Source organism: Chrysemys picta, chromosome 3 (genome assembly GCF_011386835.1).
Source record: "Chrysemys picta bellii isolate R12L10 chromosome 3, ASM1138683v2, whole genome shotgun sequence".
Taxonomy (NCBI): domain Eukaryota; kingdom Metazoa; phylum Chordata; order Testudines; family Emydidae; genus Chrysemys; species Chrysemys picta.
The window spans coordinates 49,642,136-49,659,900 of NC_088793.1; the positions used below are offsets into that span (position 1 = coordinate 49,642,136).

Sequence of the window (17,765 nt, forward strand, 5' to 3'; positions counted from 1 at the left end):
CATTAGGGCCTTATTACACGTATGATATCTGAAATGTAATAATTAAACAAAGCAAAAGCTTTACCAATTGGCTCCATGTCAAAAAGACAGCTATTCCAATTCCCTAGCTCACCTACAGAAAGAAGAGCCTCAGATCCATCTAATTAACATATCTCAAACCTTTATAAGCAGAGAGCTTGAAAGATCAACAAATTCAGGTTCTGTTGAACCTGTTGAGACAGTGAGTTCCAGAGTCAAAGTCTAGTAATTGAAAATGCTTTCTCCAACCCCATTCAATTTAAAGTCTGCAAGCTGCTCAGTTGATTTCAACTGCCCTGGTACTTGAGGGGGAGAGGTAGACTCAAACTACATAGAGGTTAGTAGGTCAAAATCAGCACCCGGAAATCCTGGGAACCACAGCAGGCTAAACAGGACGATTATGTAAGTGGTTAGCACATTTTGCATTAGTTATTTATTGTCAACCAAATAACTTAAAACAATCATAATAATGTTCCCAAAACCAACCACTGAAATACTCCATTTGTCATCCTTTACTTGCTGGACAAGCTGCAGTTATTACCGCTTTGTTTTTAAGTTTAACACAACAATCTCTTCCAACCTTTTTCTGCAACTCTTCACCTTAGCACATATACTTTGATGTTGTAAATTAGCAAAAGTCTTTTTTAAATATAGCATAATAATAATACATTCTAGGAATTCAAGTTAATTAACAAGCATGCCAATTCTCTTTACAGTCACTATCCATTACTTAGATAAAATCATGTAATACTGCTTACACATTCAGTTTGAAAACTAATTTATTTAAAAATCTGCTAAAAGAAGTTTCAATTACTACACCTGCCTCTGATTCTCACCGCCAATTTCTGACAATAGTTCAATCACATTTTCCGATATTTAAAAATATTTTTCTCTCCCCTCATCCTGTGTGAAAGACCCATTCATGTAGGGCAGAGGTTCTCAAACTGTGGTCCGAGCTCTATTCAGGTGGTCCGCAGATAGTTCCCTCTACGGTGCGCACCTTGGCGGCTGCACACAAGAAAATGAAGGGCCACTCACCTAATTAGTGGAGCCGCGCAGGTGTGGCTCCATGAATTAGGTGCCTGGACCCTGGAGAAGATGCATATGTAAGGTGAGGTGGTGGCCTTGGGGGGGAGAATAGGGGGTAGGTGGGAGGGGGCAGTGGGGTGAGAAGAGGGGGTGGGAGGAATTTGGGACGTGCCGGGCTGCAGCAGCCAGAGAAAGGTGACTTTCCCCAGCTCCAGGGCTGCAACTGCCGGGGAGAGATGGCCCTCCTTCCCAGCCTCAGCTCTGTGATTGCTGTGGCAGGAGAGAGACCCCCCTCCCTCACAGCCCCAGTTTGGGGGCTGCCTCGGCAGGGAAAGAGGGCACATTCATCGCATTAGAAAGGTAAGACTACTGATATTAAAATATGAGTTGTGTGCCTTTATTTGTAGAACCAAAAAACGTGCATTATAAAAAAAATTTATATAGCGCTTTTATACAAAGCGCTTTACAATAGTTAGCTAATGGTACAAACAACATTTGGAAAGATCATTAAGTGGTCCACCAACACCCTCAGCAATTTTCAAGTGGTCCGCGAAAAGAATAGTTTGAGAACCACTGATGTAGAGAAAACTAACTAAAAGACTATATGATGCCAACGTGAAATTAACTATACACAAAGTGTACAAAGCAAGCAATATGAAAAAAGATAAGGGAAAGTATTTTTCTCATCTCTTTCAGCTGCAGTAATCCCAGATGTTGTCTGTAACAAGAGTACGTAAAAAATAAACAAAAGTATGATTTTTAAGATAATGGTAGCCCTTTAATTGAATCAATTAGCAATTGTTTCCTGTATCTCATATCCAGGTTTTGGGGGGGGGGGGGGGGTGTTTTTTTTTTTAAGGTAGTGGAAGGATCACAGACCTAAAGGGCATGGGAGAGAGATTCTGAACTAGCCTCAACTTTGGTGAGTTGGACAAGTCACATACCATCACATTTTTTCCTCAATATAAATACTAGTAATTTTACAGGCTCTGGAAAAATCAGATCTATGAGAGTGGGCCTCATTCCCTGGGCAGAACTTCACAGAATTCAGTAGGACTCCACATACGAGCAGGCATCTGCCTGTGTGGACTCCATTGAATTCAGTGGGGTCTACTCATACGGATCCAATTGTGGAACTGGGGCCCTATTCAGTAAAAATACTTCCCTCCCCTTAGCACTTAATGTAGGCTATGCAGAACCAAATGACTCTTTGTTGAGTATTTACAGAAACTCTCATAAGATTATAAATTATTACGTATACTACTGTAGAACCTAACATGTGCAAGGCAGTTTCCAAACACTGAGTAAGACACATTCCCTGCCCCAATATCCAGAAAAGATAATAATGCTATCAGAAGTGAAAGTCTTGATTCCCATAGAGTATGTTTTATTCTGGTATATTTTTATTACCTGAAATAAATAAATGCAATGGCTATAAACCCATAGACCAAAGCGTTACAACATTAATTTAGGTGTGAGATAGACGCATCCCACCAGCTCTGGTACCAGCAGACTTCCCCAAAACAGCATCTACTTTGCAAACAGTTCTCATTGAACATGAGGCGTGGAGGAAGTATGCCAGAGCATGTACACTTGGTGACATAGTACAATTCTACTAGTGCTCCCAACTCAAATCACTAATGCTTACAAGGTGCACCATTTTCTTCCCAGCAGGTGCACCCCCCTGCCTGTTTCCCACCTCATAGTCCCTTTTTCAGATACTCAGCTGCATATCTGTTTATAAAGCTACTGTTAAACCTCCCCACGTAATCTCACATTTGGATTACAAGCTCTCAGTATACACTTCACAGTGACCTTTTCATTTGCTCGTTTAATGTATACCTGCAGCATACTGATTATGAAGATAAGTGAAGTGTGGGATGCCATCAGGTTCAAAGATAGAACTGACATTTATTTTGCCTCTTTAAATATGTGTGCGAGTCACAAGGGCAGAAAAAAGGAACACATAAATAGATTAATAAAGAATGTCAACCAAACATTCAGGGGTGCTGGAACAATTTGTATAATGGGGGTGCTGAGAGCCATTGAACCAAACTGTAAACCTTGTATATACTGGAATCCACTTCCAGCCAGGGGGTGCTACAGCATCCCCTGCATCCCTAGTTCTTGCACCTATGCAAACATCAGCAGGTTTCATATTACAGCCCAGCCTGTTGCTTTGGTGCTATAGGACATCCTAAGAGAAATCGTGGGATTGAAGATCACTAAAGAGGATGACTTAACTAGTGTAACAAAATTACTAATATAGGTCTGACAAAGTATCTTTGCAGAGAGGAACTAAGAGAATTCAATGTTTGAAAACTGTTTTGCCAGAGGAGGACTGCTGGATGGGGCCAATAATAGCGTAACTAATCAGAAATGAATTGTTTAAATTACTAAACTGGAATGTTAATGGACTCCTATCAAAAGCTAAAAGTTATGAGAACTTTAAAGGATGTAAAGCAAATATTATTACATGCCTAGACTGGACACCATTACGAAGTAAGCAAATACCACACTGACTTGAACGCAATATTTCCTATATATAGGGCCTGATACTGCATTCCTTGCATACCCAAAACTTCCCTTCACTTCCACAAGAGAGGTGTGGGTGTGGGTGTGTGGGTGTGTGTGTGTGTAAGAAATGCAGGAATGTGCCCATTGGAATATATAGAACAATAGCTAGGGCATTTACTTTTTTAGTGGTATTCACACAGCATGAGAAAGCAACTGTGTAATTAGAAAATGGCTGAATACTGTAACCATACTTCATTTTTGAAAAGCTGAACAACATGTCACTTTGTTGAGGTCTACACAGGTAAAATATGAGATCAACAGATACGTTTTTATTCTGATTAAAGCACTTGACTTTAGTAGTAGTTTTTCTTGGGAAATTAGCTAGAAATTAGAAGCTAGACTTCCAATATTATTTGTCTTTCTTTAAACTGAGATTCTTATTCTGTAAACCCAACCCATAATGAAGCTATACATTTACATACGTGATTAGATATTCAAGTCACAGTGGGCACCCTTAAAAATTTAATATTTACTTCTCCATGGGTTATAAATGTGTTTAATTCTGAGCCCCATTCTTCCCTTATGCTCACTTCTACAGTCACACTCAGGGTAACTGAGAACAAAAATGGGCCCTCTAAGTCTAGGAAATATAGCTGTGGAGTAAAATACTGTGGTATGGGAAACGTTAGATGTTCGATGTCACTTTGTACAGAGTACTAATATACCAACCTATACTACTCCCATCGGCACCAGTGGCACAGTTCACGCTGGCTCCAGTGGGAGCAGGATCAAGATGGTATATTTCTAAACTAATAAATAAATGAGTAGTTACATTTGCATAGATCAGAAGTGTATAGATAAAGTATAATTCAATGAATAATTTAACAATTAATTAAAAAACAACACTTAATTGCAGATGGTACAATTATATCTTATCTGGTAAAACCTCAAGAAGGTAAATAATTAAATTTTAATTAAGTTCCATGCTAACCAAGTCTTAATTGCAAATAATAAACTCATAGAAAAGAGAATGAATTAATAAATTAATATATTAGCCTGCTATAGATAAGTAAGTTAGTGCTGAGAAAATAAGAAACAATTAACTGATATTTCAAAATGGTTAATTTAACTCCCAGTAGGAGTACAATCACTGTACCTACTGAAACAAACATTCTTCTTTATAACATAATGTAACTTTCCAAATTTCTCACTTTTCACCTATATGTGGATAATATGACCTTCTCATTGGTCCATGGTCATTGGCAGGGAGTGCGGATACTTGTCAAAATCAAATACAGGTTGATTAGCTGAGACCACAGAATGGAAAAAGGAGGTACAGACAGACAAGTAATCCAGTGAATGAACACTGAAAGCCATCGAGCTTCATTTAGCCCTTGGTGTCAATACTAAGTGGGATAGGGAAATCTTTCAAAGCTTCTGCAGAAGTCTTTAGGCATTTTTTGTGGAGAAGAATTTACATTCCTTTTTAAAGTACTGCTGTACTTTTTCATTTGGCCAAGTATTTTATTTTTTACACTAATTAGAGTTAAAAGGGAGAACCTTAGGTTATAAGGAAGTTACTGACATGATTCTATAGTCATATATCCATGTAATGGGTAGATTTTATGTTCAAAGAAACTGACATGACAGAACAAAGATACCAGATACTAACTGCTATCTAGGAAATGTCCACACAGCAGCTAAGCACACAACCAACCATCAGGTGAAAAATATTATTTGAAGGTTCTGTTCCATCAGATTTTAATTAATAACATGATATGCTTGTACATCTAATATACATTTATTCATTTCTGTTAAAGCAACTGAGCACCTACATAAAAACAGTTATTAAAGAAAACTGTGACAAGGGTCATAAAACACTCAAACAGAGCAAAAGTGTTGCACACTGTAGAAATATACATTTATTTAACATATTTTATAAGGCTAGCTAGCATCTCTCTTTTAGTCACTCCATCTTAATCCAATTCCTAATTGAGTTTGCATATATTAAGGATGATAAAATTAACCTCAGATCTATTGTATAATTTTTATTTATTTGGTGTGTAGGCAGATGTTACTGATGTGTGTTATAATTTGCAGGCCTCTGCAATTCTGTATAATCTCACACTCTGAATCAGTCCCTGGCATTCTATAGGAATGTCTCACAATTATCTAGTCATCCTCCTTAATATTTTCTACAATTCTAAAGATCCATCAACCTGCAATAAAGTTCTGAGGTTGCTCTCCATCTGCTTCTCAAACAGACATGCATTCTGTGAAACAAAATGGAGATGCTATTGATTTTACTTATGAGTGACAGACTATTGAATAACTAGGATACACAATGTGGTGATCGATTCTGAGACCAGCATGCAAATTTGCAGGGAAAAGAAAGAAAGAGCAAGGCAAACATGCCTTAAACCAATAACAGCTGATGACAAATTTACTCAGGAACTTATTTTTACATTCTTTTGAGAGAAGATGGCACTCAAAGGGACAAATTCCAGCCACACAAGATTTCTGAAGTGAAGCCTAACTATGTAATAGATAAGTTAATGCAGAGAAACTAAAACTTTTCTCCATCTGCTGAGAGGCCAGTAGGTCCTGCTGAACTATTCAAACATATGAAAGGTCTAAACAAAAATCTGAATTCTCAGCTATGCCCTGTAAATAAGTGGTGAGCATAGCTGGAGGGGACAGGCACAAAGAGCTATATGTGGGTGTCGGAGAAAAACACAGTTCTCACTTTTTGTTTGGGTACAGCAAGTCAGATGCTTTATTTCTCTCACAACTGCGCAGAGGGAGAGAGCTAAGCAGGTCTCTCTACAGGTAAACAATTACAGCAAGCATTTATACCTTTCATTACAGACAATAACAAGCAACAGCTGCATTTTGTTTATACATAGGCCATCTTATTTTTCTCACTTGTTTTGACTCTAGCCTACATACAATATTTTCTACACATTATCTACACAAGGTCGCAACAACTTCTCACACAGTTCTTTCCCACTCGCCTCACACAATCCTCGCTTCTACAAATCTCGCGTTATTAGGGTTACAGTTAGCTTGACTCTTGCTAACGAACTGTCATGCATTGCAATTCCTTCCTGTCAGTTCTTTCTCTGCTTCCACATGGGCTATCCGTTCCTTAGATCAGTTTTCAACTGGTCTTATACCCAGCATAGTTTAGAGCAGCCCTGGGAGTGCTATGAATTATGCCAATTTGTAACAGTCCTCAAGAGGCCATTATGCTGACAGGGGTTGCCCGAGCACAGCATGCTTAGGCCACACCCCCGACATCCTTGCAACACCAGCTGAGAAGAATCCTTATCTGCTCAGGGTAGCTTTCTCTTCCTGTTGCATAGCCAGAAGTCTTTCGTATCAGTTTTTTCCTCATATACACAAAATTAAAACTTGATTTTATAAAACATGTTTGGAAAATGAAGAGCTATCAGATAGAGTTTTTGAAACATGGTCCTCAGAGTTAGACCAACACTGAGTGTGTTGGAAAACCCCACCCATTAAAATAAGTACAATATAAATATCTGTAAGGCCAAAAGGTGAATGTATGTATTTATTTGGAATTTTCAAAATGAAGCTATTAAAAAGAAAATACTGCTGACCAATGTTATCCATTTCGATAAGCTGCAGTGTACTTTCCGCAGTGTACTTTCAGCAAGGAAATGTTTACATTGTATTGGAATGGTCCCTATGTAGCTAAATGTCCACCTACACATTCCATGAAGTCATTGATCCAAGTGGCCTTATACAATCCATGTGCTACATTAGGGGTATTAGGAACCAATAGAGTCACGTTTCTATTATTCATTCAGTCTTTGCAGCATTACAGACTGCTACTACAATCTACAAAGCACTTCTTTCTTTCTTCTGGTATGGTACAATGATGACGTTTTGTAGAATTGTAGATTTTTTATAATTATGAAAAACAATCACAGAACAAGCTTTATAAGTATATTGTGCAGCAGGTACAGCTGACTGTCACTAAGACCTAAAGTAGTGATTTACGGGACAATTTCTATCACATCTGTTTAGGGACGGTAGCTAGTATGTCCAGGATCTTGCTGGTTGGGGCACAATCCATGGAGAATCCAGGGGAGACATACAGCATAATTCACTCTATTGTGTGCACCTAACAAATGACTATTGTCAATGATAGCCTGTGTTCTGGTCACATGGTAGCAATACTTGGGGATGTAGTGTTCTAGCCAGGTGATAGACAGTTCTCATCCCAAGTGTTCTGCTGAGGTAGGAGTCCCACCCTGCTTCTTCAAGGATTGTAAAAGATGCGCTCTACAACCTCTTTGTCTGGTAGAAATGGTAAGACTGAAATGTGTTTCATTTCTCTTTTTTGTTTTTGTTTTTTGGAGAGGATATTTTGGAGTTCAAGTGCTATATGTTTGTGTTTGCTTTGAAAGTAAGGAGCTCTGAAAATATTTGTTTAATTGCTCTTTGCTACCTGGCACTAAAGCCCTATTTTTCAATACTTTGTCATTATTTCTGATGCTGAAACCCTGGAGCACCTTATTTAAAAATAACACATTTATTCTTGGGGGGCAGGTGTGTGTTGCTGCAGAATTTTTTTTTTAAATATGTGTTTCAGAAAGGAGATACAGAAAGAGAGAGAAGAGGAGGAGACAAGGTGGTCTTATTCTCTCATGCTCTTCTCTCTTCCTTTAATCTTACTCTCTTCTCTATCTACTCATTTTTTTCTTTCCCCATCCTTCTCATTTCAAGCCTGTAATATCACCCTTTTTTTTTTTTATTCTTCCCTGTGCCCTTAGACATCAGGGGCCTTGGAACCAATTCTCACTGAAGTCAGGAAACAGTCTTTGGCTCCAAAGTACATTGACTCTCACCCCAGATGCTTAGGACCATTTTTACAGATATCTGAGAAGAAAACCTCTTTGTCTGACAAATTTAGCCACTTTGGTGTGTCAGTTGTTGACTATTCACTATAGAAAAGTAATGTGATTTAATGTACTACTCATTGCTCTACAAAAGTCAAAACACCTGCTACACCACAAAAATGTTTCAAGTAGTAAAAGCTCAAGACCTTCATCCAAATCTCACACTGTGCCAGTTATTGCATAAAATGAATGCTCCTCTGAACAACTAACAAATAATGTGAGTTTTTTTAAAGAAATATATTCCATGGTATTAGTAGAGTATAAAGTCCAAGATGTCACTTCTTCAGAATGTATGTCAACATTACCGTTAGTTTTTAAACAGGATTCTAATCAGCTCTATCAGATTGATAATGAACTGAAAGGAAAGGAATGTCAGCATTGCAAAATATTGAATGGCAATCCCTTTGGTTCTAATAACTGTGAAATATGTCAATGTTTTGAAAAGTTTACTTTACATTTGCAATTAATATAATTATTTTATTTAGGAGCCTAGATCTAAACTATCTCAGGAATTTCTAAGGTGTCTCTCATGGTAATATCTATGTCCCTAGCTCAGCAAAGCATTTAATCACATGCTTAATTTTAAGCACATGCCTAGGTTTTCTGCTGAATAGGGATGGGATTACTCTCAGAACTTGTCCATATGGAGACAGTACACAGCAAGCCTGGGGGTATATTCACAGCTGACTAGCATGCCGAGCAGTAAGTCAACATGTGGACCCTGATGCTGTGTGGCAAGCTACAGCACTGTACATTCACATCCTGGCTTGCCACACACTAACGGCAGGTCTACACTAGAAGTGCTACATTGGCACAGCTGCACCAATGTGTGTCTGGTGAAGACGGATGCAGCTGTGCCGATGTAGCGTCTCCTGCCAACACAGCGCTGGTGTGGACAGTGCTTAGGCCACTGTAAGTTGCATCGCTCGTGGGGGTGTCTTTTTCACACACCTGAGCGATATAAGTTAGATTGACTTAAGCGGTAGTGTAGACCTGCCTTAAGCCTCCATGTGGACAAACCCTCAGGCTTAAAGTTCAGCATGAGCTTAGGTGCTTTGAATCCAGGCCTAAGTGCCAAGATTTTACATACCTGGACATAATTAAAGGGACAGTGATTCCCACCCCCTACTTAGGATCCCACCAAATTTTAAGGGATTTCCATTGGATGACTGCTAACAGGGTTTTGATGCCAGTGGGAGGATCACACTTTTGACTTACTCTTAGTGAATCTGTTTGGGATGTACACTGAGCAGGTGTAAAAGTGTGACATTCCACTAAGGACATTCTGTGAGAAGGAAAGAACAGGTTAATTTCTCCTGGGGAGAAAGGAGGAGGAGGAGGAAAGCATGGCAACAAGTGGGCAGAGAACGGAAAAGAAGGAAGGAAGGAAGGAAGGAAGGAAGGAAGGAAGGAAGGAAGGAAGGAAGGAGCAAAAAGAAGGGGAGAAGGGGAAAGGAGAAGATGAAGAAAAGTGCGGCAAGTCCCCTCACTTATTGTCAGGATTCCATACCACTATCACACTCAAATGCTTTTCTTGGCCTCTCTTCATCTTCTCTTTTCAGTTTGAATTACGGGCCAACACGGCAATAGATAAAGTATATAGCTAGCTTCTGCAACAGATTATGGAAGGTATATATGCAAGTATGTTGTACTGAATCCAGTATAACAAAGCTAGAAACTATGGGTCAAACTCACCCATAATGCATAAGCAAGTACAGCTCTCTTGACTTCACTCAAGATTCATCCACATACACTACCAGTACATTTGGCTGTATTTCCTTCACTACAAAAGATGTCCTTAATATTTTCTTGGGTCTGTGCTGTCCTAAAAGAATGTTTTATGGCACTCTTTATTTTTATATCTTCATGCAAGCACTTGCCTTTAGAAATACTGGAGTAAAAACAGAACTCTGATAAATTTGATCAATTTATCACCTGAGTTAAGAAGGAGATGATGTCAGAAAGTTCATGTGAACAGAAAATATATAGCCAAATATTGTATTTATGTATATTAAGCATCCTTTGCTGTAATCCTAAAATGAGATGAAAATGAAGGCCAGTGATACACATGCATACAGTTAGTCACCTGCAGAAGCGTTTGCAAGATCAAGGCCTAAGGCCACTGACCTCACAAAGGCTCTCAATAGGACTAATTGGGTCTGCTTATCCATATCCCTTTGCAAAAGCAGGGCCTAAATCACTTCAAATGTATCTTTCCAAGAGGTAGTTTATAAATCTCAAAGTCATTAATCTTCCCACAAAAGAACTACAACAGTAACAGGAAAAAAAAAATAAAAACATACTATGTTTTTGGCTATAATGGTTGTGTGTGTTCATGAATACAATGAAAGAAGAAAATGCTTTAATTGAATGCAGTATGTATGAACTTCAAGGGCCCTGCTAACAAAACTCACAGGGACACAGCATGTGCTGCATCTCATAAGAGGCACAGCACAGGGATTATGGGGATGCAAGAGTTGATTTATAACCTGATTCTGGGACTGCCACCTCTGGATTATGAAGATTCCTTTGTCTGTCTCTGATTTATCCTTTCCTGTGCTATGAAAGGGGCAGCACAGAGCTGTATATGGCAGCCTTACACTGCTTCTGTACTAGGAGAATGTTTCCCAGTGGGTTGCAGAACCCTTACGACCAGAGATGTGTACAGGGGCCAAATGGGGCCCAGTATCAGCCACGTATTTTTTTAAAAATACAGCCCTTAACTCTGTTACTGTTGACATCTCAGATTACTAAAACTGAAATAATTTTTGAAACCTACAGTTACCTTTTCATCATACATGCTATTTGATTACTTTGTGCATTTCTCTCAGCTTGGCCAATGAAAATGGACTGGTCCATTTCACTCTTGTTTATAGTAGTTGGGCCCAACCTTCCACCACTGAAATCAGTGGCAAACCCACATAAACTAGATCGGGAGCAAGACTGGGTCCAGGCTCCCTAACATGACTCTCATGACAGTGTGGTTTTAGGCTTCAAAACACTGCAAGAGAATGTTCAGCTAAAGAAAGAAAGAAAGAAAGAAAGAAAGAAAGAAAGAAAGAAAGAACAGTTTCCACTATTTCTAGCCTTATTAGCTTAGACAAAAACCTTATTTATTTAAATTTTATGTTTACAAAAATCCAAATTCGAGGTCTTAAACTTTAAGGCCCATTTAAATAGAATGATACAGTAGGATGTATTTAATTACAATTTCTGATAAATATTTGTTTACTAGATATTTCTGTTTGTATTTACAATTACTTTAAATTTTGTATTAAAGGACACTCTTGAAGAGACCCCAGATATGTAATCTCTCCTCCCCCGCCTCACACACAAAATTAAAACCATATCTTTAAACTGCATCTCTAGTACAGAAAAAGATTAACAGCCTCTGAAACAAGGCAGCAATTATCTAAAATTATAGGGACAAATGCATGGCAGTTAATCTGAGGATTGCCTTTTTGCTGCCAATTGTTGGCAGTCTGTTACTAATGTATGTTGGGGTTGCCTAGACCCTGGGACAATGGGCAAATTTCTTATACATTCACATACACAATAAAATCACAGAAAGGGGAGTAGCCACTCTGCAGCATGCTGCCCCTTCTCATTAGCTGTCAGAAGTCCCTCTACAGGGACACATGCTCATTTGGGGATTTGTGGGGCTGAGGTGTCAGAGTGAATGGGGAGCTGTGGAGCAGCTGTTATCCAGAGCACGTTTCCTCAGAGTCTGGCACATCTACAAGCGGCAATCCAGCCACAAGATACTGTTGGCATGACCAGCTTTCACGATCCCTTCATGACTTCTATCCCACCCTACTCAGGAAGAGGTAGTGCACAGCTGCAGTGGGGAAGCTAATGACAGAACAGCTCTTGAGGGAGTCATGGTGCCAGGAGGGACTTACGTAACAGCTTAGAAGAAAAATCTGCTTCGAAGGAAAGATTGGGTTCCACAGGATTTTGATCAGATTTTATTGTGGATCTTTGAGTTCTGCTGAGTTGCCAGGTTGCTCACTTGGCGGGAGGTTGTGTGCCTCAAATTTTTTAGAATATACAAAAACAGAACTCTATTAGGATTCAGAGTTTCATGTGTTTAGATTCACCAGCAGGTTTGGTTTCGGTTGCATCTTCTAAAAACTCAAGGAGCTCAAGTGAAAAAATGTAAAGGGAATCGACTGCAAAGATTGGTAACACACTTCCAATTCTGCAGCAGAAAGTATCTAAAACTCCTCCAGTATCCTCAGTGCAGCCACAGCAAAGAGAGATGACAAAATGATTAAATAAGCCAGAAAAATGTAGGTGACATGTTTCACAAAATGTGAACATAAGCAAACCTTTGCAATGGTGTTTCAATATTACTCTCACTAATTAAACCTTAGTTCTGACAGTTTGAAGATACATTTTAATTTAATGTGACTCACATATGAATTCAATCTTTGCCTTACACTACTGGCAAAGCAAGTTACATGAAACAATCACAAAATCTGTTCCTCCAAAGAAATGTCTGGGCTAGACGGTTGGCAATGAAACAGCAGATTGAATTTAGAGCTGAAGGGCAACGCTGTGAAGGTGAACTCACAGCCTTCAATTCTCCGTTGACTAAAAGCTGCACATGTTGCTAAAATGATATGCGCTGTCCCTGGGGCTAAGTTCACTGCCATCCACAAGAAAGCAGCTGAAAAAATATTTTAATCTTTAGAAAGCATTGATTTCTAAACCATGAACAGCACATTGATGCCCCTCGAGTGGTCCAGATTCATAATGCTAAAGGACACTTCCCTCCTCACAAATTAACCAACTTAGTTCCTTCTCCAAAGAAAACTGAATCATTTTAATGTCATACATAAACACTCAAATCACGCTGCCATCTGAGATGCTCTAGCACTTAGGGCAAATGCATTTGCTAGGACCAAAAAAGTTAACAGCAGTGATGCTTCATTTTCTCCATTACCCCCCAAAACCTCAAAATCTTCCTCTCTTGCATTCTTTGTTCCGCAGCAACACTACTGCAGCCTCATATCAAATGTTTAGTAAACCCACATTCACCCAAGGTAATATTCCATGTCACTGGTATGACAGAAACATAAACTGACCTTCATGAGGTGTTGATTTATCCATTTTGTGAAGGTTTTCTTTTGTACTTTGTCCCGTTCATCTGGGGAAGGAAAAAGGGGAAAAAGAGTTTTCAATAGCTCTAAAAATAATATAGCACTGCAAAAGGTTCTGCATTGCTGATTTTATTAATATTTACAAATGAACACTCTGGTAATGTTAGAAGAGAGAAAATCTGTGAGACAGCTACATGAACTAATTTAAGTGGCACTATATATAACAGCAGTGTTTTTGTGTACAAATGTTCTTGCAATATCTCATTTTAATACAAAATATTTGCTTAGGCCAAGTCAAATTAAAGCTTTTTGCATGCAAAATATCAGTTCTCCTCTACAGTAAGATCAGCGTGTCTCCTTCTCTTCTGTTAGTAATACTATCAGGAAGATCACTCCCCAGAACAAAGACTTTGGCCTTCTATTCTCAAGGTTCCACTAAAGGGACTAAGGTGCATATAATAAGAGCCATGACCACTTGGGGTAGGCCCTGTAAAATCTAATTAATCATTAAACCATTTGCCAACAGAAAGACTATTGACTAGTTATTTGACAACAAAATACTTGTTGATCATGGGACCCTCCTGTTCCAATATGCAGGAGTGTGAGGCACTTTCATTTAAAGGTTGTATAGTCTTGAATTCTTCCAGCCCTAAATGTGGGAATGGATGTTCACTACACTGGCATGAGGCTCCAGCTGCCAGTACTTTCTTAGGTGGGAGTTGTTAGTATTAGCAGATTTCCCCAAAAGACTGAGGCAACAGAATGGAAGCAACAGAATAAAACAGTAAGATTTTATCCCATCTCTGGATGGAAAGTATGAATAGGCACTTCCAATGGTCACATTAAAGAATCAGGATCTTTTATATTGGGCTACAAAGGAAAAGAGGTATGTGGGTGGTGAGAGGTATTCCTAAAATGATAGATAGCAAAAACAAACTGTTCAAATCTCACTTTAATGTTTGCTCCCTTCCATATCACTGATCAGAACAGATTTCCTACATCTATGCATAAAGGGCAAGATAAGGTTTCCCACCTCAATCATGGACTAAAATCCAAGCAGAAATCTAATATGAACTGCAGACTCAAACATACTGTGTAATCACTAGACAACATTATTCTAAATTTAAGATTAGATGGCCTCAGCAGGCCTGCAAAATGGAGGAGGGTGCCAGGAGCCTCTACCTCTTTCTGCAGCCCGTGCACAAGGTAAGGACACAGTTGTTACCCTTGTTATAACTTTCGGGCAGTGGCTGCCCTCTTGCAAAAGGTGGGTGAAGCAGTGAAGCTGCTCATGCACCAATTACTAGAGCTGGCCTACCATGGGAGAGCAGTTATTTCAGCTCAGTACTAATGTTTCAGCTCAGTACTAATGTGGACACGAGAACAAATGGATATAAACTGGCCGTGGGGAAGTTTAGGCTTGAAATTAGACGAAGGTTTCTGACCGTCAGAGGGGTGAAATATTGGAACAGCCTTCCGAGGGAAACGGTGGGGGCGAAGGACCTGTCTGGTTTTAAGATTAAGCTAGATAAGTTTATGGAGGGAATGGTTTAATGGGATAACATGATTTCAGTCAAATGAACAGTGTGCCATCGCTGGTAAATAGTATCAAAGGCCTATGAGGGTCTGGCTGGAGAATCTTGCCTACATGCTCGGGGTTCTACTGATCGCCATATTTGGGGTCGGGAAGGAATTTTCCTCCAGGGTAGATTGGCAGAGGCCCTGGAGGTTTTTCGTCTTCCTCCGCAGCATGGGGCAGGGGTCACTAGCTGGAGGATTCTCTGCTACTTGAAGTCTCTAAACCACAGGATTTGGAGACTTCAACAGCAGAGTCAAGGGAAAGGGTTGGGACGGCTTTGTGGCCTGCATCATGCGGGAGGTCAGACTAGATGATCATAATGGTCCCTTCTGACCTTAAAGTCTATGAGTCTATGAGTCTATGAGCAGGCTGCACAGCAGATATGCTCCAACTGGACTTCCCCTTAGTGTAAATTGGCTCTGCGCCATATCCTACTCAGAGCCTGACATGCTCTGATTTTACTTTTGCTAATATAAATCTACACTGACTTCAACTGGCCATAAAACAATATGTAGAGCTGAGTTAATTTTAATTACATGATCTGAGATTTTAGATCATTGGCTTGATTTTCAAAGGAGCTGGGCACCTTTAGTTCCCATTGACATCAGTGGGACTTGTGGGTGCTCAGCAACTCTGAAAAGAAAGCCACATATTAATAAATAACAAGCAATACCAATGTATACAGTGATGATGATCTGTATATTGTGCTTAGAAGGAAATAAAATGTATATGTACAGCAGGATCTCTCTCTTTTTACCCTGAAAATAATAAACTATACAACTGAAAAACAAGGAATCATATATGTTTAGTTTCACTACAGCTCAGACCTTGACTTATAAATTATCACCTCAGTCATCTTCTAATCTAGGGAAAGTGAATCCTGTCTGGAAATTAGGAGACCTGAACTCTACTTCTTAATGTGATTTTCAGCAAGTCATTTACCTATGTGTGCATCAGGGTCAGGTTATACTGGGAATCATAATACTTAGCCACCTTTGTAACGCGTTTTGGGATCTTCACATGAAAGGTGCTATGTACACCAGCAAATGTTCTTATTCATTACAGGCAAATGCTGCTCATAATATCTGGACGTAATGAGAGGGCCCACCCAAGAGGTGGATGTCTTGGCAGTAAGTGGGCTAAAGAAATCCTTCTCCACATACCGAAGACTATAGAGCTGTCCTGCAACCACTAGTCTAGCCTGAGAGCTAATGTATCATTTACCGCCATAATAGGAGGTCAATGGCCAAGAGATCTCTACAGGGGTGGATCCATCAGCCCCATCCATAAACACAGCAGGGGGATCCCACGAAGCAGGAGCTTCATGGTACACAGGAATGCACTCCACCTGTGCAAGCTTGAGAGATTCTCTCCCTTGAGCTCCTTGTACAATGGGACTGCCGCTTATTCATTGATTTGGGACCATTTGTAGTGTGTTTGAGGGTGTGAAGCAAAGAGGCCAGATATCAGAGCAAGATTTCTTCCTCAGCTACTGTCATGACCAAGAGGGCTAATGAGAGTCTTTATGATTCTGACAGTCTAAGGCAGCAGAACTGACATATTAAGACTTATTTAACACATGAAAAAAAATCATTCCACTTGGACAACTGCAACCCAGAGAATGAAACATTCTGAGTGTTGAAACAGACATTGTTAAATGTAGGTGATTATGGTGGGGATTGAAATGTAATGTGGATATATGGTATATAGGCAGCGTTCATTCAAAGCTCTCAAGCTTTCCAGACCCTGATGTGCAACACAGGCCCCCAAGATGTGTGACAAAAGTAAGGGGCACAACAAGCAATATTTGAGAAAAAAATTGGCAAATTAATTGGTCTCTTTCCCACATATAAAGTTTTTTATAACCTTCATTTAGTAATTCAGCATTCTTGGTGTCAGTAATTTACCATAATAAGCAAGAATCCTTGGTAAATGTGGAGTATAAAAAACTGTATTACTCAGAAATGATAGAAAATCAGAAATATTAACAGTTTTAACTATTTTGTTATGGATAGCTATTTAAAATTAATGTGAGTTCTCCAGATTATGCGATTTAATATTCCAGCTCCCAGGTTACAAATGTGTCCCTGTTTTGGTTGCATGAACCAGTTATGACTACAACAAAAGTTAGTATTTAGGGCAATGCTACCATCACAACAATATGACTAAAAAATGCACTTTGTTCCCTGTTATAATCTGTAGTGTTAATTTTAAGTCTATTTTAAATATTAAAACATGTAAAACACTGCTGCCTATAATATATATTCCTTAGGAAACTATTTAATTAAGGAACAATTTTGTATATCAATGCACTGTCAATTCACCTATGATGAACACAAAAATGTAGTGTGGCAAAAAACTGTCAGCTGTTAAAGACACGAAAAAGATAGAGACAAACAACTTTAATATAGTTTTGGTAAAGACCATCCTCTTCAGAAATGCATTTAACCTGCCTGATCTCAAAACAAAACATAGCAAACTAGGCATACTGTATGCAATGATTAAAGACTATGACAACTTTAAACACTGTGGTATAAATATAAAATTCAGAAATGAAACTCAACCTACTGTATGAAAGTCTCTAAAGAG

General features: G+C 39.1%; 1 protein-coding gene across 43 annotated transcripts in view; it reads right to left on the reverse strand.

Moving 5' to 3' along the window:
* DST (dystonin) overlaps window positions 1-17,765 on the reverse strand; it is a 439,617-nt gene that overhangs the window by 269,363 nt on the left and 152,489 nt on the right. For all 43 annotated transcript variants that reach the window (XR_010599478.1, XR_010599479.1, XM_065587877.1 and 40 more), the window contains one exon: window positions 13,583-13,644. Coding sequence is in view for 41 of the 43 variants with exons in the window: in XM_065587877.1 (XP_065443949.1) it covers window positions 13,583-13,644 (62 nt within the window). In the remaining 2 variants the exon portion in view is untranslated. The remainder of the gene's footprint in view (window positions 1-13,582; window positions 13,645-17,765) is intronic.